Source organism: Drosophila mauritiana, chromosome 2L (genome assembly GCF_004382145.1).
Source record: "Drosophila mauritiana strain mau12 chromosome 2L, ASM438214v1, whole genome shotgun sequence".
NCBI lineage: Eukaryota > Metazoa > Arthropoda > Insecta > Diptera > Drosophilidae > Drosophila > Drosophila mauritiana.
In genome coordinates, this window is record NC_046667.1 from 153487 (window position 1) to 175996 (window position 22510).

The window sequence follows — 22510 nt, forward strand, 5'->3', positions numbered from 1 at the left end:
AATATATACTGCCTCTTCGCTTAAAATTGAATACCAAACCCTATTTTTTTTGAATGAAATTGAAAATTCTTTCGATTAAAGCAGGCAAATTATAGTGACCTGGCTATCGTGAGGGGGTCCCCATAAATTCGAACAATTTAAGGCATGTCATTTACAAAATTTTAAACTCGTAGCAATAGCATGAACTAACAGCGTGAAAATAGAAGTGGGCGAAAAGTTCTTACAGCTCCAGCCACTTTTGGTTAAGTTCTAAAGAATGTTTAAATTAAAAAAAAAAATTTTTAAGTTTCCTTAGCATAGTAAGTGCACAAATTTTTTAATATCCACATTTTCTCAGAAAACGGTGAATATGTCATAATAGTAATAATTTGGAATGTGCTTAGTCCAATATTTTTTATATGATTTCATATCTTTTATCCCACTTCGAAATTTAAAGCTAAATATATGTGTATGTAAGCAAATGTTTGATAGCGAACGCCCCAGAAAAACGTTATCGTTCATTGCAAGCGATTCGAATTTAAACGGCCGACTCGCACGACCTAATTACGTTTTCCGGCAGATGGCGCTCCAAGAGATGGGATGTGCTTAGTCCAATATTTTCTTATGATTTCATATCTGGGATCCCACTTCGAAATTTAAAGCTAAATACAGAGGTGGTCAAAAGTATTTACACAACGAGCTTTTTTTTCAATTGTCAACTAATTGAAAAAAAAGCTCGTTGTGTAAATACTTTTGACCACCTCTGTATGTAAGCAACTGCTTGATAGCGAATATCTGACGCCCCAGAAAAACGTTATCGTCCATTGCAAGCGATTCGAATTTAAACGGCCGACTCGCACGACTTAATTACGCTTTCCGGCAGATGGCGCTCCAAGAGCTTTTAAATCGATAATGCCGTTGATCACAAAAAATAATGGGAATCATAATCTCAAATTGTCTAATTTAAACTTATTAGGTAGACATCTTTATTTCCTCCAAGAATGCATAATTTGTACAGTATATATATTCAAAAATATTTATTGTAAACCTGTAATAAGAAAATATTACAAAAAAATTACAAAGGGGCTTAAAGTACATTGAATTAAAATTTGCTTATATATTAATATATATAGACCCAAAATATGTTCGTTTTTAATTTAAAGTTATTCAAAAATCATTCGGTAAATACACCTGGAAATGTATTCAATTATTTGTATTTAGAAAAATTGTTTCATGTTCAATAACTTATTTCATTATACGATTCACTTATATCAAAGATGTGCTAACTGTGGTTTGAATAGGTTTTACTACATCTGCGGCTGGAATCTAGTTGATTTAAGATAAGAAACCTCCATGCGTTTGTATCACTTAATATACGAATTTCGCCACTAAAAACTAGACAAAAAGAAATTTTTTAAAGATTAATGATCAAGAACAGAACCCAAGACGCTTTTTTGAAAACTATATAGTACGTACATAGAAAGCTATTAAAGCCAAAACAACATATATAATTATGTAATATGCTTATCGCACAGTCTTCAGCTTCCAGCGCAAAAACAGGTATGCCGAGATGCGCAGCACCACGAAGATCACAATTAGGGCCACAATGTCGAGAGTAAAGTTAGCGTTAACCATGTCCAGTTCCTCCAGCGTGGTAATAGGTGATTTAAAATGGCAGTAAGTCTGGAAGCACCTAAGTTTCTCACGTCCGTAACCGTAGGTGGCCAGAGCTGTACCCTCGAATCCATATCGTATGTACGACAAATATGTGATCCACCTTAAGTATACTGGTATAGCGTCAAAGGAGACGAAGAAGCCGGAGAACAGAAGGAAGGGCACGGACATTACCGGGGCCAGGAAGACACCGTTCTGGACATTCATTGCAGCGCCTACCACCAGACCCACGGACTGAGCAACGAAAGAGATGAGAAGGCAGGCCGACAAGAACATGGAAAAGCGGAATAGCTCCCAAGGTTGTGAAGTGAAGTAATAGACAATTGACACGTAGATAACGCAGAAAATAGCCTAAAAGAAACAGTTATTTTGTATTAGTTACAGTCGCTCTAATTACTCTAATTACTCAGCTCAGCTGAGTGAAACTTACTTGAAACGGTAGATCAGCAACTGATATTGCCAAATAGTATGACTTTAGCGAGTACCAGCGATTAAAGTTTTCTTTCAACAAAACGGGCATCTCAAGCGGGACTAGAACACACAAAATAATATATTAACTACAGAGAAAGGAATACCAAACTGGTTTCCTTACATGATAGGATCGTAATGGTCATAGATGTATACATGAGGAAAAGCATGTTAAAGAACAGGAATCCCAGGTTGCTCAAAACTTTTGCTCCATCATTGCCAATGTCATAGTAGAGGGCCCCAATCAGGAATCCAACCAACAGATGGGCAAATAAACGCAGATACATAAGAGTCTATAATAAGGAAACGCAATTTTTACTAAAATCATGAAAAGCACCATTATAAGCTTTCTTACCCAATCCCGGTAACTGAAGAGTAGAGTTCGCTTAAGAACCACCCAGAACTGGTGGAACTGCGAAGTTGGATATCGCTCGGGTGATGTGATCTCCTCCGTGAGCAAGGCAGTAGTGCAGTTTACGGACTTCTCCACATCGATCATGGCATCTCCCTTTTCATTGGTAGTGACCAAGGCAGAGCTAACGTTGCCCTCCTTCACAATGTCATTGACCATGCCGTTGAGCAAGCCGTTGTTCAAGGTCAAGTTGTCATCGTACTTGCGACCGCTGACACTTGAGGCGTCGTTCTTATCGAGAATGGCCTTCAGGTTTTGAACCTTTACCAAATCGTTGCGAGCCTTGAGACCGGCATAGTCCGCTGATGAACGAACGTCCCGCTTGCCGTTGTCAATAGCATCGACCAGTTTGCGCGTGTGGTCTCCGTGCTCCCCACAGGACACCTCAATCACGTAGCTTGCCGGATTGTGGTAACTGGGGCACTCGAGATTTAGCGTAGACAGGAAGGGCACCAGTTGCTTTGTACTGCCTTGGTAAACGCACTGTCCATCTGCGAGAGTGTACAGCTGGTCGAACATCTCGAAGAGGCGAGCGGACGGTTGATGGATGGTACATATAACTGTGCGTCCGCCAGCAGCTAGCATTTTTAGCAGATGAATGCACTGAAAACAGGTAGAGCTGTCCAGGCCGGATGTGGGTTCGTCAAAGAACATTATGGGAGGATTGCTGACCAGTTCAAGCGCAATCGAGAGCCGCTTTTTCTGACCGCCGGACAAATTTCGAGTCATCGTATATCGGTGCTCGCTCAGGCTGAGCGTAAGCAAAATGTCATCGATCTGGGAGACGGGCGAATTATTGGAAGGTTTAAGTTACAACTGATTTATTCACACCCAAAGACTGCCTAAGTCGAATAAAATTGGCTTAAAATAACTTGCCATCTTTCTGGAGCTACTTATGATTAATCTTTATAGTTATCAAACTCTTTCTCTCAGGCTATTTTTATTTTTTCAACTTACCATGGAGTGCTTCTCTGGTTTCGAAAACTTCTTGCTGAGCTTCAGATTCGTTGCCACAGTCATTGCTTCCTGGACGGTAAGGTTTCCGTGAAGCTGATTGTCCTGCATTATGTAGGCAGAAAGCTTTCGAAATGCGCTTAGGTTGCGCTCAGCACCGTTCATCGTGACGCTGCCTTCGATGCTCGAAGTTCTGCAAATGCAATAGATCAGAAATTTGGTAATTTGGCTTTTAGAACCGAGGGCTATTGTAAAGATGAGTATCATCTAAATTACATTCCTGTACCATAGTCTGAAAAGGCTTTAACTTTTTTTGTTCGTCTAATAGACCTGTTATCACTGGGCAAGCCAATTTCGAGTAATCTAGCGTGTATTTTTATTGTGCATATCTACGTTTGTTTGTATGCGGACCTTTATATGATATACTAAGTATACATGTGCACGCGATCGGGCAACTTAAGTCCGAAGTCCAGCAAAGTAGTAGCTGATTCTCCCTCAAATATTCAAACCTATAAAACTTGGCGACATTGCTAAATGTATGTGAGGAAATAGCAAAGTGAGCAGTCGATTACACACATGTACATTTGTATCTATGTATCATAGATTTCCTGCTCGTATCGATTCAGGGTGATCGGTTGACCACTCCTGGTAACAAAATTGAATGTAGGAAAGGGTAATAAAACGGTTTATGATTATTATGCAATAGAGCAAAATTTAAGGTTTACAATAAATAAATAAAGATTGAGCTGAATAAGGAAAGTCTTTGCGCTTAGAATAGGTACATATGTATGTATGTATCCCACATAAAATACAGAAATACGAAGAACGCAAGGCGAGGAAAGGTCGGCTGTTTAAGCACCAAAAGCGGCAGAGTGGTTATCAAGTCGCAATTATTTCTGATAATAATACAGGGCTGAATATAAACATTTCCGAACTCGTTTCGCCGTATTCTCGTGCGCTGGCGCAAGGTCAGATACGTTCAGTGTCGGAATCAGCAGCTACTTGACGTGAATGCAAATAATCAGGCCCTGCGAAACCTACTTGTAGCCAGACAAAATGTTGAGCAGCGTACTCTTGCCAGCACCCGATGGTCCCATTATGGCGGTGAGCTCTCCAGACCGGAGGCGTCCACTGACGCCCTTTAGAATGGTCTTGGCATCTGTAATAAAAGACACGAAATTAGTGTTTGGGTCAATTTCTTGTTGGGACTAAAAATAGTTCGCGTTTTGATATGTGTTACGTCAATACCTAAGTGTCGCCGCAGCTATCAAGAAAGACATTGCATTGGATTTTGGACGAGCTAGTGTAGAGCCGATAAATAAACAAAATCTGCAAAGTCTGACAATCGAAAGACATAGCACGGTCATTGGCCCCATCACGTTTTTCTTCCTCCACCTCCACCGCGATTCTTATTCATTCAGCCAAATATGGTATGACTTAACAGTCGCATCCATTACTCAAATTTTATTAAACATCCGCCAACAATGGACAACTAATAAACAAAGCGGGTGAAAATCGTAAAAAAATCAATGGTACTTTAGTAACGCTTGTTTAAAAATAGGTTGGCTTATTTTGGTGTATATTCGCAGATGCTGCTTAATGGAACTGTTCAGATGCGGAAGTGCCTTATTATCATGACATACCTTTAAAGTTTAAACCAATAGTTTTGTACAGCAAGCCATCTGCTCTACGGAAAATGCTAATATACCCGTTTTCATGGCGGCACACGCGTGGTTGTCGGCTCTCAATCTTATTAAAAGATGTATTAACTATTAAATCTTAATCAGGTAGCAAAATACTAGCCTCGATTCTTGCTGTGGTTTGCGAGACACAAGAGCTATGACTGCTTATAGTTTCTGTAAAGTGACTATTACGAAATAATTTATTTTATGTTTGTCATAACTCCGATTAGTAAAGTACCGTGAACCGCTCGCTCAGAAGTGAAACTCAAATTTATTAAGCTCATGCAGGGACTATAAATGTTTTAATCGGCGACTTACTTAATACGTAGACTTTAAAAGCTGGCAGTGAACCCCAGCTGCCAGGCAGCGACTAGCAAGTCGTAGTCGTAATAACTAGGTACGCAACGTCTCTCATTGAACCTACTTGCTTGCAATTGATGTAATAGCACCAAAAGTGGGGCCACGCTTGAAAAACTATAGTCCAACGCAAAGGCCAACTCGTAGCTTTTATGTTTATGACCGGATTGGACAACAAGTGCAACCATTCAGGTCTCCCAAGAAAATATTGCGCAAAACTTGCCTCAAGGGCACAGAAAGTCGCTTTCAGAATTTATCTATCTCTGTTTTAATATGGCATCCGAAAACGTTAGCAGGCACTTACTTTATTATTTGTGTTTACTTTAAAGTGGCATAGTTAGCCAAAATCAGCGCAATTTCCATCGGTTGCCTCACAGCCAATTCCATCTTATATTGTATACATTATTTTGGCACATAACTTTGCACGTCTCAGAAGGCGGCGTGCCATCTGCAAATCTTTCGGCCAGGTGAGGCACGCTCACAGGGCAGTGTAAATACATCTATGTATATTCGCTTATTCTGAACGACTTAATTGAGTCGGATGGCCGACCTTTGAGCTGTGCAAAGTTCAGGCTGCTGCCATCTCCAATTAGCTTGCAAGTGCAAGTGGCCTTAAGCTTAAAAACAGGCTTTGACAGTCCCCCAATCTTAGACGGGATACACGGACTATGTCCGCCGCGAGCCCAGCAATCCAATTCGACAACGAGGGGAGTGGGTTTCATGAATGAGCTTTTATTAATATAAGAATAAAGCAGTTGTGCACGTTCGCATACCAAACTACTGGAATATTATCGCTCGGCCATCATTATTTATTCTGAACGGCCCCACCGGGGCACTGCATATTACCACAAATGTGTTTTCACCACCAAACCCCACTAAAGCTAGATATGCGGCAGTGACTAATCCCAAATCGCTCTGCTAACACAGAAAGCACACACCGCCGCCATTAGTTTTGACTTCCACGACTATAACATACCCGTTACTCAATTTCAATATCCTTTTTTTTTTGGCTGCTCAGGGGCGCTCTACGAGTAAAGGGTATAAAAACAATACCTCTTACTCTGGCACGTCATCACAAATTGTTTTCCATAACAGAAGTAGATCCAAAAAAACCCCGTTGTGCTCCACCCATGCTCCAAAGTAGATACACTGATACGTGAGAGAAGTGCGAGTACATGGCTCCTCGCCTTTTAGATGCCATGGCATCGAACCAACTTGTTGACTGTCCCAATAGCGAAAATCGCTTGTTGGGCAGTAACTCCGCGGCTACTGGATGATGATTTTGATGTATTTAGCAGTGCTTATCGCGGTGAAACCTAGTGAACTTTGGCCAGAGCCGCCCTTGTGAAACTGGGAAATAAATCCGACGAAGCGACGACGGGTTACATATCTACTCAGCCACAACACGAAGTTCTCAGTTGCTCACAGTATGAGAGTGGTGATACTGCGTTACAGCTGCTAAAAGAACAAAGAAACCAGAAACCAAAATAATGCGAAGCGCAGCTAAAGCAAACAAGTAAAACCCGCTAAAGCCAGGGAAGTGCGTAATAGCGACAGAGTACTCCGGAGAACTAGCTCAATAACACATGTGCGGAGCACTACTAGCCAGGACCGGAAACAAAAGCTCTAGGGTGGGGTGAGAGCAGGCGCGGGAAGTTCAAGATCCCGCCCTCGTGCGGCCGAGGAGTGCAAGTGGATATAGAGAGAGGTACTAGACAGTGGAAGTACTTACTGCTCCGGTTCCCCTCCTTGACGCGGTACGTCAGGTTGTGAAAGGCCAGGTCCACCGCTGGTCGCTTTGGCAGGTGCTGGAGCGTCTTTGGCTGGGCGGGCACTATTTGAGCCTTCAACTGACCCGCTCCGGCTGTGCCCAGTCTGTTGTCGTTCAACAGATTTGCATTATCGTTCTTAGTCATCTTGTCAATCAATCAACCAGGGGTTAAAAAGCAAAATGCAACCACTGTGTTGTGTGTGTATTCTTTGTAAACTTTAGCACTGACAGCAATACTGCAGCCCCTGCTGCCCTTCGTTCCCGTTTGGTTTTTCGTTCGCGTTCTCGTTCGATTCCACCACCGTCTGGTCCGGTGAGAGAAATTTTCCACCCGTCTGCTCGAAACGGAACTGCCGCTTCTCAAATATTAGGACTTGACTCGCTCGCGCCGCGATCGCAACTGAAATAAGCAATTGCGGCAGTGGAACAAAGGCAGAAATTTAGGCAACCGCTGGCAGAGAGTGCCAACGCATACTCTCGCAGCCCCAATGCTTTACGTCTGTGGTTAGAGTAGGACGACAATAGAGGCACTACTTCTGGTGGGGATTCTAGTGCGATTGAGAGACAATGCGGGTTGGCTCTCTCTCAAAAGCCAGCGCATTCTTCTACTATGTCTTGAATGAATTTGGGAAAAGCTTATAATCTGTGACTATTCCTCGATCGGATTTGGCGGACCCATGTATCTCGAAATAAAATACCATTTATTAATTTCGAACTGGCCTTCAGGAAAGTCTTTGACTCTCAGTCTTGTACTTTGATTAGTCTATCAGCCTTAGTAGTAGTTAGTCCTGAAAGCTAAGGTTCCGGCCATTGGTTTATTCAATCTAAGTTAAAAGTTCACGGCCTCGCTCATGACTCATGAGTTATTGGAGGGGCTTATCTATGGGTGTCAATCTAGAGCTGATAGGAGTCTCCAATGCGCTGATAAGGGGTTGTACTTTGTCATTTGGGGTTTTACATAAAAATAAGTTAATAGGTGCCGCACTTCGTTTAAAGGAGCTCCAGTAAGCATTTTAATGGTTTGCTTTCGCGACATTTTACCTACATTTTGCTTTTCCCTACATTTAATGTAGCATGAGGTCATTAGAAGCTGTGGCGTGGGAGGACCTTACAACTTTACCCCAGAAACAGTTTTGGGGTACATCTGAACGCAACAATTAGATGTAGACATTGTTGTACGGCTCCTTGTTGACATGCTCTTACGATGCTCCTGTCTGTATTTTGCCCTCTCTAATTGGGATTTACGGATTGCACTTACGGATTTATTGCAAATAAAGTTTAGTTAAACCGGTTTTTGTATAGATTGGGGGCAAGTAAAAACGTAATGAATCGATCAACAACAGGTATTTTCCTAGTACAAACCGCAATTGGAGATATTATTCCTAGTTCGGTTTCTGGGTTCAAAATCAGCATACAACACTAAAGTTATGCAGTCGCCTTAAGATATGAAAATATAATGAATTTCCACTGGCAATTTCCCGATGACTATTGGGTTGGAAATTTCTAAAGCTTGGGACCAATCAAGTCACGTAGATGTCAACAATTGGCAGGAATTGCAAACCGGTTGTTCTATACTTGTTGAATTCGTTTTAATAACGGGAGGGGGGGATGTTATATTAGATGTGCCAACTTTGTGATGCATTTTGCTTGAGACCCACCTAATTCGGTTACTTACAGATTATTGTTTTCCAAAAACTGCTTCCAACTATACTGGTTCATGGTGCCGTAACTCAACAGCTACTGAAACCATCGCTTTGAAGCAACAAGTTGCCTTCGCAAAAAAGCTAAGTCGCAGGCTATAACGAATAGGCGGCAGTCGAAACCCAAGCCGAATATAAGAATTAGCGATTTTGTATTTGGTGGTTCCACATCGGACGTATATATATGTACACTCTACTGGAGGGAAACTTTCGTAGTTTCTTGCGAAAGATAACTGAAGCCGGCCAACTAGTGGAAACGATGCCACGTAACTGGAAAAGCGTAAACGGCTATATGGGAATTACTCGCGTCTATGGTGAAAATTGGCACTCACACATTGGCACATAAAAGTTTTCTCTGTATTCCTTGTTTTCTTTGTTATGGCCACCTGAAGCTCTCCCAATATGAGCCATCCAAAAAAGCTTGCTTTCCCGCCAGAAACAGAGTTTAGCTTTATTTTAACATTAATCTTAGCTGAAATATACTCATCCATTCTTCAGCACTTTCCTTAAGCTTAAAGTCACTAGGCAACCAACAAATAATTGGAGTCGTGCAAATGGTGACCGCGTTGGCACTTGGTCACTAAATTAGCTAAGTGTCTGTTGAAAAATCATCGCATTTAGTGGACGGAATTTACTTTGGTCTCAGCTTGTGCGACAATATGCCATTATGTAGGAGGAAGTGGGCCAATATGCGCGGCTTGATGAACGAATTTACATAGAATGTAAGTTTTAACGTTCTACATACTCAGCCTAAAAGTTGGCTACACTCTTATACTCTTATTTTAGTTATTTATAGTTTTAGTTAGATATATTTTTTAATATTCAGAACGTCGTATGCGAGACCCAAGCATGGAATAGGAATATTTAGTACCGAATTAACATATTATAAACAAATCATAATTGATTAATTTTAGGCTCTTTTAATGCGGTCCGCCGCGAAATTTATCAAATGCCAAACACGAATAGACACAACTGATACGGTGCTCCTTGCATTCGCTATATTTAATTGTATATAATGAACTTTGTACCAGGCGTGTATTGAAAACAATCAGCCAGAGAGCAAAGTGGTGGATGTTTTTACGAAGAGGTAACGAGAAACGAGAGAGTGTTGTAATAAGTTGTACTGTTGAAATGCCTTTGCATACTGCGTACCCTATCATAGTTTTTGAACTTAATTTATCAAAAATGTCGAACTTAATTTGTGGGATGTTATATGTAGATCTAAAGTTGGATATACACCTTAATAGCCAGGTGTTCTACGATGAGAATTACTAAAATCTTTTGTTTTTCATTTGGCGCTAATGCAAGCTACAAGTGCTCGAAATGCATAAATGAGCTTATAGCTTGTGCTCAGTAACGGGGCTTTCGGCTACCCGAGTAGCCTCGAAACATAAACATTATGGGTCGCATCGCAGGTCTCTCTGCGGAGCGGGTTCCCATATACCGCCAGTTTTGAATGCTCTCTGGGAGGCCTTGTCTGTGCGTCGGCGTCGCAAACGCGATAAAGAAAACCCGAGGCGCGCGACGAAACAACGAAAAAAGTGAATGCTGTCGCGCTAACTTTGCTCACAAGCCTTCCAAACATCGAATTGGTCGGGTGTCCCCAACAGTCGCTCCGCAGCCACTGACAGAAACATAAACGAAAACCGAAAGTACCGCAATCCAAAAATCCCCAAAAGACCTGTCCAGCCAGCGACTACTTAACCAATCATATAACTGTAAAGTGGAAAAACAAGCAGAGCACGGTAAGTTCTGCGGAAGACTGCGTCTTCACTGGAAAAGTCCCCCTTTCTTAACCACCTCGGAAAATCAAGTGCAAGGAATATAATTACATAAAAATACATGAGAAAAGCAGAGTGAGCCAGTATGCCACCAGCCTTGCCCTTCCTGCGCACGTCCTCACATTCGCCAGCAATACATAACTAACCGTGTCCTTTTGTCCTTCTCGCCGACTCCAATTCAAGAACAAAGATGGCACTCCGCGTGGCCGGACTCTTCCTGAAGAAGGAGCTAGTGGCTCCCGCAACGCAGCAGCTGCGTCAGCTGCGTACTGGCAGTACCACCCGCTCCCAGTTCTTGGCCAACTCCCCCAACACGGCCCTAGACAAGAGCATTCTGCAGAGGTACCGCAACCTGGAGACGCCTGCCAATCGAGTGCAGGCTACTTACTTATGGATCGACGGTACCGGCGAGAACATTCGCCTCAAGGATCGCGTCTTGGACAAGGTTCCCAGTTCCGTGGAGGACTTGCCGGATTGGCAGTACGACGGCAGTTCCACCTACCAGGCCCATGGCGAGAATTCGGATACAACGCTCAAGCCACGCGCCATATATCGGGATCCCTTTAAGCCAGGCAAGAACGACGTAATTGTACTGTGCGACACCTACAGCGCCGACGGCAAGCCAACGGCGTCCAACAAGCGTGCCGCGTTCCAGGCAGCCATTGACCTAATTGGCGATCAGGAGCCCTGGTTCGGCATTGAGCAAGAATACACTTTATTAGACGTGGACGGACGTCCCTTCGGCTGGCCGGAGAACGGTTTCCCAGCCCCACAAGGACCTTACTACTGCGGAGTGGGAGCTGACCGCGTGTACGCTCGCGATCTTGTGGAGGCCCACGTCGTGGCCTGCCTGTATGCTGGGATCGACTTCGCCGGCACCAATGCCGAGGTTATGCCCGCGCAGTGGGAGTTTCAAATTGGTCCAGCCGGGATTAAGGCATGTGACGATTTATGGGTATCACGATATATTTTGCAGCGCATAGCTGAGGAGTATGGCGTAGTGGTCACCTTTGACCCCAAGCCGATGGAGGGTCAGTGGAACGGAGCCGGTGCGCATACCAACTTTTCCACAAAGGAGATGCGTGCCGATGGCGGAATCAAGGCCATCGAGGAAGCTATCGAGAAGCTGAGCAAGCGCCACGAGCGGCACATCAAGGCATACGACCCCAAGGAAGGCAAAGACAATGAACGGCGCCTCGTGGGACGTCTTGAGACTTCTAGCATCGATAAGTTTTCTTGGGGCGTGGCCAACCGGGCCGTAAGTGTGCGAGTGCCGCGTGGCGTTGCGACGGCCGGCAAAGGTTACCTCGAGGACCGGCGGCCAAGCTCCAACTGTGATCCCTACGCCGTGTGCAACGCCATTGTTCGCACCTGCCTGCTCAACGAATAAGCAGTGAGCGGTGCAACGGGCGTTTAATCTTTTGTACATTATGTTTTATTGAATTGTGAAGCGTATCCGATCATTTGGTTATATTTACATTGAACTGAAGCAAAATTTAGTTTGCTTGTGCAAAAAAGACAGGAAACCGAGTCACGAAAAAAGCGTGCGCTTAGAGTTTAAGAAAGTGGGTGGGTGGCAAGAAGAACAAAGCTTAGGGAAAACTTGGACCTTAAAGCGATGGAGCTTCAAGAATACTTTGCCATATATATCTTACAAACTACGTATATCTATCATTGCTTTAATCTAAATAATAAAAAACATTGTACCCTATGTTAATTTGTTACCTTTAGATCAAACAAACATTTTGGGATCCGACGTTGAATTCGGCCAACGCCATTTCTTGCCCTTAAATTCTTGAACGCTCTTTTTTTAATAACTCGTAAGGGTATCTAAATGTAAATTTAAGAACGAAATATCACTGAATTCGGACGATATGGACGATATTACTCATTCATATCCATGGGCAGGAATACACATATGTGTAAAATTTGTTTATAAAAACTAATTGTTGATTAGAAGTTGTTAAAAATAAAATACTAAGAACTTAATATAATATATATTGGTACATATGTATCTCAATTCACGGATCTGTCGCTTCACTTTGTTCGGTAGCATTTTACATCATTTTACTTATGTATATGCTGTTATAATATAAATGTCTATATACTAGCACCCTGAAAATTAAGAATTCCATTGAGATACATAAATACATTTTGAGTAAAAGCAGTGCAAAACACATTACTACAGACTATTTTATTTTCTCTTTTCTGGTGAGCTTTTGAACGACTGTTGTTGCAATGACTGCGAAAATCAAAGTTTTAAAATATAGAACAGCTTGTTTGTAAATAAGTGTGACATGGGGGCACAAAAACGAGCTAAGGCAAGACCTTGTTTTTAATGGAAAGTTTTCCACCGCAAACAGCTGCCTGACACTGAATGTTTTCGAAGACCAAGTCTTGGGGTTTCAGAAAATGTGTGTTTTTCGCTCAACTGATACACACCCTTGTATATATACATATATGTATGCTTGGATGTAAGATATGGCTGCGAAGGAGACAATGCTCCCATATACTCGTATATTCCCAACGGCAATACACTGCGTCAGCTGATAGGGCAGGGGTACTGCACTCTGGGATGACAGGCCACCACATTTCCCAGCAGTCAAATATTGATTGAATAGAACCGTGAACGCAATCGCTTCTCGCTTCAAAGGGGGCATGCTAACTCCTAGTGCCTTTCGCACTTTATATTATACTTTATCTTACAAAATAAATCTTAAGTTTGAATTGAATTAAAATAATAAACTAAACTGATATTTAATATATTATGTTTTCGAGCACCTAAAAGTGAGTGTGCTTTTTTTTTTACTGCATTTCGCATGGCCGTTCTCTCAATTGTTGACATTCTGGGTGCAGTTAGCGGTGTTTGTTCGGCTCTGCTGGGAGCGGATTACGGATTACGGGTATGCGAATGTAATAAGGTCAAGAGGGAGAGATAAGGCCATCCGGCTTATACAAAACAGTGTTAAATACACAGAGATAGTTCGACCAAGCCAACCAGCCCAATGAGACACGGAATCATCCGTAGTCAACCCATCTATAGCTTCGTAAGCTCATCTTAAAATGTTCGAACGCATTCCTGTGCCCAATTCGAAGTCGACTATCTAATATACCCGTTTTCCATTGCAGCATATGAGGCCACAATGTAGATACTATTATATATTATAAAATCACATAAACAATCGAATCAAGGCACTAGCCTGTTATGGCCACAGAACTCAACAGTTCCGCACCGTCGCCCATAAACCAGATTATTAATTAATTGAAGCAGGTTCATTGGTATGCATGAAACACGTTCAAAGATGTCAACATCTTACAATGCAGGTCTGAGGAGAGCCAGTTATGCTGCCTGAGACCAGGCGATTTGCATAAAACGGAATGATAAGCTGGACACCTGATTTCGAGACCATTGATAACAAAATGTTTGTTCAATAAAGAAAACCACTATATCGCTGAATCAAGGGATCAATATAATTTATTTTCGCTCCAGATAAATTTTGGCAACGGCCGACTGGACAGATATGTAATCTTCACATACTCTCCTTACCTTCCTATAAAATCTTCAGTTCGCCAGTTCACTCGGTTAAAGTCCGAGCAAACTGATAAGACAGTCAGGCCACGAAGTTGATCTTCCGGCTGCAGAAGCCTGGCCAGCGCTTACCATTATCTTTTCCAGCGTGCCTTTTCCTTCTGACTCGGTCAGAAAAATGCCTCCGCCTGGGTGGGGTTATCACAGTTCAATAAATCATACTGGCTGCGGTTGCGAAAATAAAATAATGTCGCGTCCAGAAAGCAAATGTTTTAAACCATAATTGATCAAATCAATTCCATATAAAGAGAAGGAATAATTTTACCCAGTCCCCTGCGTATTTCACTGAAATTACCTAAAAGTTGGGCACGATTGTGGAGCGTGATTTCTGAACGGCCTGTCGCAGTAAACTCATCTACTGATCGACTCCTGTCTGGCCAATTGCAAATTACCATTTTCAGAGCCTTTAACTGGGTCAAGACATTCGCTTGTCTTGCGATGTGAGTGTTCGGAAAAAGTAATGATAACAGCGGATTTACGGACTCATTGCAGTACGCAATGTGACGAGCGGCAATAAACGGGTAACAAAACAGACCGAATCTGTTGAGGAGCTGCCGGTAAAATAATCGTTGCTGGGGGTGCTGTTTATTTGTATGTGTTGTTCCTTTTGCAGCGCACCAACTGCTTGTTGAGATTACGTTTTATGGCACTACTTTTATTCCGCGCAATCGTAAATGATTGCTCGATCAAAATATGTGGCCGCACTCTGGACAATTATAAAACCTGTCAGGTGGAAGCAGATACTATGTCCTGTGACCGATGACCAGCAATTAATCGGTCACGTAGCGTCATTTTGGAAAGTTTGAAAAGATTTGCGGCCGTAAATAGTTTACTACGCAACCGATTCTTCCATTTTATCTATGGCGCGTGTCGATACGGTAGGGGTCTTGCGCAAACACAGGCAGCCAACAAGTGCTGTCTTTTATCTGGCCTATTTATCTAATTTCCCACTGCTCACGCCATTCGCAATGTTCTGGTCGTGATGAGTGCCTATATTTAATTTGCAGACCGTATAGATGTCTGGAACTGAATCACCCAACAGCAGGTTTGGACTGCGTGTTCTTTCTTAATTTTCCAGAGAGCCCAAAGATCTTCCTTCCCAAATTTTATGCCGCTTTTCCCTGTAGCTTTTTTTTAGAACACCTCGACTTTACTTTCTCTGTCTGCCACCACACGCGAACCGCAATATTTGCGTCATGGGCCCACACGCGTCTACCAAGTGATCTGCGATCTGTTCCGTGCGTTTTGGCGCATCGCATCAGACAAAGTTCAGTCCCCCGATTCTTGGGGTAATCACCGTAGCCAAACCGATGACGGGCATATGCTCAGGCAAAGGTCGTCTTCTGTGGCACACACTCATGCGCATTACTTTAATTTCATTTTATTGTTAATTGGTTTTTGTCAGAACGGCGATTATAATTCTAAGTTATCTGTAAAGTGACCCGCTTTTAGTTGATAAATGAGATTAGGATCCATTAGCTATATTCAGACTGAATGGAAGAGAGTCGCAGAGATAATATATTTCAGCAAAAAAAGAGAGGTGACTTTGTTTTGAGAAAGTCGTTTGATAAGAGCTTTTCGATAAGCCGGCAGAATGTTACTGGGCGTTGTTTACCCAGACTTCATTGGACTTAAATGATAAAATGAACTGTACATATGTGTTTTCTTTGCATATTATTCAGACAATTTAAGAGAACGTATTTTCTTTTTACAAAAAAATATATAACATTACGGGGCAACTGTTTGTTTCATGTCGTGCAGGCAATTAGAGTTCGTTCAACCGATGTCCACCTCCCTTTACTCATTTTATTGGTCATTACCGAGTCCGAAATTACATATTTGGGAAGACCTAGCAAAACCTTGTCAACACAAGTATCCCCATATTGGCCGGTTCTGTTTTGAACAGATAATTAATTTGGAAAACTTAATTTAAGGAAATACAAGTTATCACAAGTAGTTTCCCTTTAACAATTGCATTACAATTTTGATAGGAATGTAAAGTGCAATGCAAGCATATTATAAACACATATTTTTGTTGTAATAAATGTGTTACATTATTATTTATGTTACATTTCATTCAACTATGTTGTTCCTACTTTGTAAATGTTAATACATTTAAGTTAATACATAAGTTTAAAACTTATGAAGCAGATATTAAATTGAATGCCAATAATTAACCCGAAGATATTTAACTATTATTGCACGAATCTTAGACTCCCAAAAAGGTCAAAATGCAAAAGGAAGAAGCTATAACGTACATGTGTATGTATATTTATTGTTTGTAACATACTATAAATTATAGTTAATGGCCTCGGTGACCAGGCCAAAGACTGTCCATTTTATGATTCCATCTGTAAAAAACTTGTGACTGAAGTTAATATACCTTCTGCAAGGGTATATGAAATGCGCCTAATGATCTACTTTGAAGCAGCCCGTTAGTATGCCACAAAACATGTACCTGTAGATAAAGTATGCTACACTAAAGTCCTGATATGTTCTCATAGTGCTATATCCCAGAAGAAGGCCGGAACTGGCCGTATCAGACTACTCTTATAGCTGCCATAGAAATAGTCGGAAAAAAAATTTTATCATTACTTTATTTCTTGTTCAATTTACTTGTGCTGATTTATTTCGGTCAATCTTTATTCATTGGATCCACAGTACTTTTTCACAACCTTTCCAGTCATGAAGTAGGTGGACAGCGCCCTTAGCCTGCGGCCACGTGAAATTTCCTCAAACAAGCCGCCACTCACGGAGAACGTGTGTTTCGGTTGGTAGAGAAGGCTCAGAAGTGGGTTCTTGGGGCTTACGCGCATGTTGGTCATGGCGTATGTGCCTTTGACCAAAGGACAGCTCAGAGTGTAGTTACTTTGCTTAAGCATGTTGTCCTTGGCTGGCTTAAAAAGCGGTACGGAATTGAAGACATTCTGCAGGTCGCACAGTTTGGTGGAGGCGTTGTATATGGTGCGAGCCTTACCCCGACCGGAGTGCTGAAGTATGAGGATGCGAGACACCGGTGAGGCAATCTCCTCGTTAATGGTGGTTATTGAGCCGATGCCAGTCTGATTCGAGAAGGTCATGTTGACAACAAACCGAGGTCGGTCATCCGTCCAATTGGCATAGGTGAAGGTCACATAATAACAGCTCTATTCGGTTATTTCATATTAGCTTGAGACATCCGAAGACCTTTCTTGAATACAGACCTCCTTGCTCCTGATCTCGCTGAACTTCAGCAGGACCACACAAGTCGAGATGCTGAGAATCGTTAACCAGGTAGCGCTCATGATTCCCAAAACTGACTACTACTATATCCACGTTCATTTTCTAAAACCAGCTGAGATAATAATAAAATAATTAGGGGGCTCCATCAAATTGCCATTAGTCAATTACAAATCTAATTTTCGAATCAATTTATTGCCCTAGTACAATATGTCAAACTTTTCGGCCAAGTTCAGAATTTGGCTTAATTTGCGGCTAATACGCTCCGATCCCGTATTCTTCAGCACATCCGTAAGCTTGGGGCATTCCTCAGCCTCTGCATCGCCGATGAGTGCGCTGTCAGCCAATATAAAGCGCGTCATAAAGATTGCGTGGGGAACTTGTATGTACGCCACCCTCTTCACTTCCAGTAGGAACCTGCGAAAATCGGACCGATTCGTACTCAATTATATAAGTATTGATCATTTATCTTACTCTTTGAAAGTGTGAACCTCCAATTTAGCTCCCACACGGCGCAGACAACGCACAAAAGCCTCATAGTAGGCCTCCAACATGTGTTCGAACTCTATCTCCAAGATAGCCGTATCAACGCTTGATAGCAAAAACGAGATTATGTCATGCACCACTGAATCGTACTGTGCCGTCTGAAAGTCGACAATTTTCAGCTCGATGGGTGTTCCAGAGGGTCCTAGAGATTTCAAAGAATAGTACTTGTTTCTTATCTTTTAGAAATTTTGTTATGCTAACAATTCCAAAGACTTGATTAGTTTTCCGCCCTTTTTATGTAAAATCTTATTCTTCAATGTTATTATGTTTTAAGGCGATAATTTGTGCTAGTGATACTAACCGTAACGAAACATCATATTATTTATCCAGAAGTCACAGTGTATAATGCTGGTAAAAGGCCCATCGGGTCTATCTGGGGCGGCTGCTAAGAATTCAAAAAACTGGTCCGACAACTCCTTCATTCGGGCTACTAGTCTGGAATCGTTGTTGGTGGCTCGACGGATGTCCTCCAGAGTCTCTGCCTTCATTACCGACTTCCACTCGGGCGCTTCAGCATGCCAATCGAACTTTTTGAAGAACGGCTTGACCTGTTTCCGGAACACCTCTGGTCGGAGAATTCGCAGAGCCAGAGAAAGGGCGTGGAACTCGGCCATATATTTAAGGGCTAGCAGCGTGTGGGCCAGATCGAAAGGTTTTAGCCTCTGGCCGGAGACGTAGCCACTGCTACGCAAATTTTCCAGCACCAACACGGCATTGTGGTCTACCTTTGAGGAGTTGGATTCGAGAGATTCGCGACAGCCATAGAAGCGAGGAAATCCTTTAAATTGGCTCTCGGCAGGGACCCCAGCTTCATCTTGAAGGACGGCCAGAGCAGGGGCCAAAATCTTGTAAACAGCGTTCTCAGTGAGGCATGTTCGCTCAGGCTGGAAAAACTGCCAGTACTTGGGGTCGATCGGAGGCACTTTAGCCACCAGCTGCTCCTCGAACGACTCACCATTGGGTTTCTGCAGCCGGGCATGAATTGCCAGGAGAACGCTTCCGTAGTTATCGCCCGGTTTCGTCAGACTGCTTGTCTTATAATTAAGGAGGCGGGCCCCTGAAAAGTGGGGTTTAACCACTTCAGCAAGAGCCCGAATTTCGGGCAGCTTGTCCGCACCCATGTTCTTCAGCTTGCGAAAGATTGTGCTCCAACTGAAGACTATAATCTTCCGGAAAGACTAATATGACTTGTTTTAGTGGGCACAGAAACAAGGCGCTAATTCGATGCCTGATAACAAACATGTGTACACAACGAGAATGTGATAAAGGTGACCAGATTATTGTGCAATTTTTATTTCGTGACTGGCAAAAATAGATCAGTAAAATATATTAAACTTTTTTCCTAGTCGCAAGATAGCCTCAAATTTTGTCAGAATAGTTTTTGCTCCAGTGTTCTTTGTGAGCACCGAGAAATCCACGTCTTTATAGTCTTTCGGAATCGTACTGTTGTCGGCCAGTATAACCTTCATCATAAAGATCGCGTGAGGCAACTGCACGTGTGCAGTTTGCTGTACCTCTTCGAGAAACCTGCAAAAAATTCGATGAAAAAAGGTATCCCATTGGCTGCGGAAACTCGTCTTACAATTCGTATGTGTAGTTGCTGGTGTCCACATTCACGCTGCGCAAGGTCTGAATGAAGGCGTTGTAGTAAATGGTCAGGAAATTGTAGAAATTGTCTTCGAGAACATTTACGTCCACACTTGAAAACAGCACGAAGATGATATCATGCACCAACGATCCGTACTGCGCGATTTGAAAGTCAACGATTTTCACCTTGAGTGGAGTGCTTTCCTCTCCTGATAAAATTCTTAATGCATTAATATAGCCGGTTTCGATTTAAGAACGAATCCATCATACCGTATTTTAGCATCATATTGTTGATCCACAGGTCTCCGTGCACGAGGGTAGTGAAAGGGCCGTCGTCCACATCGTTGCTAGCTTGAAAGGCCTGGAAAATGTCCAGCAGCTCCTTGACGCGATTTACATCCCGTTCGTCGCTGGTCACCAACTTTATGTCCTTTAGAATCTCGTTGTTCATTATTTCCGTCTCGGCCTGATCAATATTACAGTTCATATCGAACTTCTTGAAGTATGGTCGCACATACTCCTCGTACACCTGCGGTTTTTTCAGGCGCAGGGCGATGGGCAGGGCATGGTACTGGGCCAAATAGTGCAGAATAAGCACAGTTTCTGCGAGATTGTAAGGCCGGTGTCTGTTACCTGGGCGGTAGCCCTGCATAGTGACGTTCTCTTGGACCAGAACGGCATCCCGATCCACTTTTGTAGCGCGGGGGTCCAACGATACGCGGGAGCCGTAGTATCGCGGGAAGCCGTCAAAAATATGGGCGGGCAGGATGCCTGACTCCAGCTGCAACTTATCCAGCTCCGGCGACAGATACTGGTACACCGCGTTCTCCGTAATGCAGGTCCGCTCGGGTTGGAAGATCTGCCAGTAAAGGTCGTTGGTGAGGGGCGGCAACTTGGCTATCAGCGACAAATCCCGAATACCACCGTCTGCACTGCGGATTTTCGCTTGGACAGATAACATAATGCTGCCATAGTTGTCCCCGGGCTTGGTCAGGTAGCTAGTGGAGTACGAGTCCAGTGTACACCCTTCTGGCAAGTGAGGCTCGATCACCTGTGGCAAGTTCTTGATTTTCGGAACTTCTCCCATTTCTGGAGCGGATTGTACTGCTCCACGCGTAAAAGGCGACTGAATAGGTTCGACGCTTCCGCGTAAACGTGCTTTTCTACCCTCTGCTCTACACAATTTGAAAGGTATTAAATCCACAAGCGTAGCGCGCTTTTCTATGTGGTGGTCTAGTTTATTTGTCAAATTGCGACGCTACGCGAAATATTAGCTCAAGTGGCATTGATAACGCTCATAGAACGTACTCAGTACTCACTCGAGGAGCTTGAAATCTTCTCTTCATTACACAATGTCCCGATCATCTTTTTTTTCCCCTTCCATTTTATTTTTACCAAAAATTCTAGTGTAGTCTTAGAAAGGGTTTCGTTCTCCGTTTAAATTACGAGCCCAAACATTCAATAATGTTGATGAATGCAGGGTACACTTAGGTCGGTCCGTCGCGAATTCACACCTCTCAATTGAATTTGTGGCGCTGTGTTTGTGCTAGTATCCAGAGTCCCCTGAGTAAACATTTTGTTTGATTTATATCGCCGAGTTGATAGATGAAGTGTGCGAAGCTAGCACTACAAGGGAAGCTCAATAAAAAGAGGCGATGGCGGCATCGACAACAATCGAGAACATCAGCCGGCGGGACGAATAATTAAAATGTCTTTGTTATCAGCAATGCTTATGCACCGCGGAAGCAAATATATATTTCACCTCATTAACGGAAAAGTTTAAAGACTTGAAACTCCCCACTAGGAACTAGTTCTAAGGAACTAGGTCTTATTAACGGAAGAGTTTAAAGGCTCTAAACTCCCCACTAGGATCTAGTTCTTAGGTAGTTCGCACTAGTAACTAGTTCTCAGACAGCTCGCATATACCGATGTTATTTTCTGCCATCACTACGTCCGATTTGTTGTGTTTACTTGTCGATGCTAAATGGACTTGCAGATACTAATGCAGCAAATGTATAGTGATGCGTCGGTAATGACGATTTCGGAAAGGAACATAAATGGTTACAGTTATGGAATTCAATCTGGCCAGCACCAACTGCAGCCAATTTACCCTTTCCTGCCCACTGAAAACGGTGACCAGGTGGTTGGGCAACTCGTCGACGACGACGACGAGGAGGAGGAGGACGAGGAGCAACGGACTCTGTTCTGCCGCAATCTCGACGAGCGCGTGACGGAGGAGATCCTTTACGAGGTGTTCCTGCAAGCCGGCCCCATCGAAGGAGTGCGGATACCGACCGACAACAATGGGCGTCCCCGGAATTTCGGATTTGTCACATACCAACGCCTGTGTGCGGTGCCCTTCGCCCTGGACTTGTACCAGGGCCTTGAACTGTTCCAAAAGAAAGTCACTATCAAGCAGCAGGGCGGCAAGCAGCTACCTGCCTACAACCAAAGTCGTCTACGCCCGTTCATAATGGAGGCTCCACCGCAGCCATCGCCAGTGCGTCACGCCCGCCACAGTTTGCATGACGGCAAGCCGTACGATCGGAATCCGTTTGGACACAACGGCGATCAACGGCGCCGGAGCGACAGCTCCGTAATGGAACGCAACCGGCTAAAGCCACAGCAACACCACCAGCACATGCAGGGAGGCAGCAGAAGATCGGACCAACGCCAGAACAACAAACGCAGATTGCTTTAAGATTTCAACACAATTTCATCTTTATGTGTAGCCTAAGAACAATATATAGAAAAAAATATACAAGTCCCTTTTAATAAAAGAACCTTTAAA

The 22510-nt window shown here is 43.1% G+C and overlaps 6 protein-coding genes and 1 long non-coding RNA gene across 8 annotated transcripts; 3 read left to right on the plus strand and 4 right to left on the minus strand.

The window, feature by feature from the left end:
- Positions 1-1156: 1156 nt before the first annotated feature.
- On the minus strand, positions 1157-9248 carry LOC117150636 (ATP-binding cassette sub-family G member 1). 2 transcript variants are annotated; one of them, XM_033317622.1, is made up of 9 exons: positions 8973-9248; positions 7259-7401; positions 4529-4646; positions 3491-3680; positions 2477-3310; positions 2246-2414; positions 2084-2184; positions 1456-2004; positions 1157-1374 (listed from the first exon to the last, which is right to left on the minus strand). In XM_033317622.1, the coding sequence occupies exons 1-8, from the start codon at positions 9014-9016 to the stop codon at positions 1504-1506; spliced, it is 2100 nt and encodes a 699-aa protein (XP_033173513.1). In that variant the 5' UTR covers positions 9017-9248; the 3' UTR covers positions 1157-1374; positions 1456-1503. The 2 variants fall into 2 exon arrangements, with proteins under 2 accessions (XP_033173513.1, XP_033173505.1); XM_033317614.1 differs by having other exon boundaries at positions 1157-2004.
- A 1301-nt stretch (positions 9249-10549) lies between these two features.
- LOC117150650 (glutamine synthetase 1, mitochondrial) lies at positions 10550-12955 on the plus strand. Its single transcript, XM_033317636.1, has 2 exons — positions 10550-10742; positions 10962-12955. Exon 2 carries the CDS (start codon positions 10969-10971, stop codon positions 12166-12168), a length of 1200 nt encoding a protein of 399 aa, XP_033173527.1. The 5' UTR covers positions 10550-10742; positions 10962-10968; the 3' UTR covers positions 12169-12955.
- Positions 12956-13646: 691 nt separating this feature from the next.
- LOC117143568 lies at positions 13647-14235 on the plus strand. The gene is made up of 2 exons (XR_004459619.1): positions 13647-13843; positions 13908-14235. It is a non-coding gene; the product is annotated as an uncharacterized LOC117143568 (long non-coding RNA).
- A 2774-nt stretch (positions 14236-17009) lies between these two features.
- LOC117135133 lies at positions 17010-17651 on the minus strand. Its single transcript, XM_033295187.1, has 2 exons — positions 17571-17651; positions 17010-17513 (listed from the first exon to the last, which is right to left on the minus strand). Exons 1-2 carry the CDS (start codon positions 17649-17651, stop codon positions 17010-17012), a joined length of 585 nt encoding a protein of 194 aa, XP_033151078.1.
- Positions 17652-17786: 135 nt separating this feature from the next.
- LOC117144447 lies at positions 17787-19283 on the minus strand. Its single transcript, XM_033309605.1, has 3 exons — positions 18434-19283; positions 18061-18274; positions 17787-18003 (listed from the first exon to the last, which is right to left on the minus strand). Exons 1-3 carry the CDS (start codon positions 19251-19253, stop codon positions 17787-17789), a joined length of 1251 nt encoding a protein of 416 aa, XP_033165496.1. The 5' UTR covers positions 19254-19283.
- Positions 19284-19409: 126 nt separating this feature from the next.
- On the minus strand, positions 19410-20903 carry LOC117135173. Its single transcript, XM_033295239.1, has 3 exons — positions 19990-20903; positions 19715-19928; positions 19410-19659 (listed from the first exon to the last, which is right to left on the minus strand). Exons 1-3 carry the CDS (start codon positions 20804-20806, stop codon positions 19449-19451), a joined length of 1242 nt encoding a protein of 413 aa, XP_033151130.1. The 5' UTR covers positions 20807-20903; the 3' UTR covers positions 19410-19448.
- A 747-nt stretch (positions 20904-21650) lies between these two features.
- Positions 21651-22502, plus strand: LOC117135176 (RNA-binding protein 7). Its single transcript, XM_033295241.1, has one exon. The coding sequence runs from the start codon at positions 21704-21706 to the stop codon at positions 22418-22420; it is 717 nt and encodes a 238-aa protein (XP_033151132.1). The 5' UTR covers positions 21651-21703; the 3' UTR covers positions 22421-22502.
- The last annotated feature ends 8 nt before the right edge of the window (positions 22503-22510 follow it).

Coding starts and splice junctions, on each gene's coding strand:
- LOC117144447 (XM_033309605.1), bottom strand. CDS start 19,253: ATGGGTGCGGACAAGCTGCCCGAAATTCGGGCTCTTGCTGAAGTGGTT. Junction 18,275..18,433: donor TAATATGATGTTTCGTTACG/GTTAGTATCACT, acceptor TGAAATCTCTAG/GACCCTCTGGAACACCCATC. Junction 18,004..18,060: donor GAGGTTCACACTTTCAAAGA/GTAAGATAAATG, acceptor CGATTTTCGCAG/GTTCCTACTGGAAGTGAAGA.
- LOC117135173 (XM_033295239.1), bottom strand. CDS start 20,806: ATGGGAGAAGTTCCGAAAATCAAGAACTTGCCACAGGTGATCGAGCCT. Junction 19,929..19,989: donor CAATATGATGCTAAAATACG/GTATGATGGATT, acceptor GAATTTTATCAG/GAGAGGAAAGCACTCCACTC. Junction 19,660..19,714: donor AGCAACTACACATACGAATT/GTAAGACGAGTT, acceptor AATTTTTTGCAG/GTTTCTCGAAGAGGTACAGC.
- LOC117150650 (XM_033317636.1), top strand. CDS start 10,969: ATGGCACTCCGCGTGGCCGGACTCTTCCTGAAGAAGGAGCTAGTGGCT.
- LOC117135176 (XM_033295241.1), top strand. CDS start 21,704: ATGGACTTGCAGATACTAATGCAGCAAATGTATAGTGATGCGTCGGTA.
- LOC117135133 (XM_033295187.1), bottom strand. CDS start 17,651: ATGAGCGCTACCTGGTTAACGATTCTCAGCATCTCGACTTGTGTGGTC. Junction 17,514..17,570: donor GCGAGATCAGGAGCAAGGAG/GTCTGTATTCAA, acceptor ATAACCGAATAG/AGCTGTTATTATGTGACCTT.
- LOC117150636 (XM_033317622.1), bottom strand. CDS start 9,016: ATGAACCAGTATAGTTGGAAGCAGTTTTTGGAAAACAATAATCT. Junction 3,311..3,490: donor AACCAGAGAAGCACTCCATG/GTAAGTTGAAAA, acceptor CCCGTCTCCCAG/ATCGATGACATTTTGCTTAC. Junction 2,415..2,476: donor TCTTCAGTTACCGGGATTGG/GTAAGAAAGCTT, acceptor TCCTTATTATAG/ACTCTTATGTATCTGCGTTT.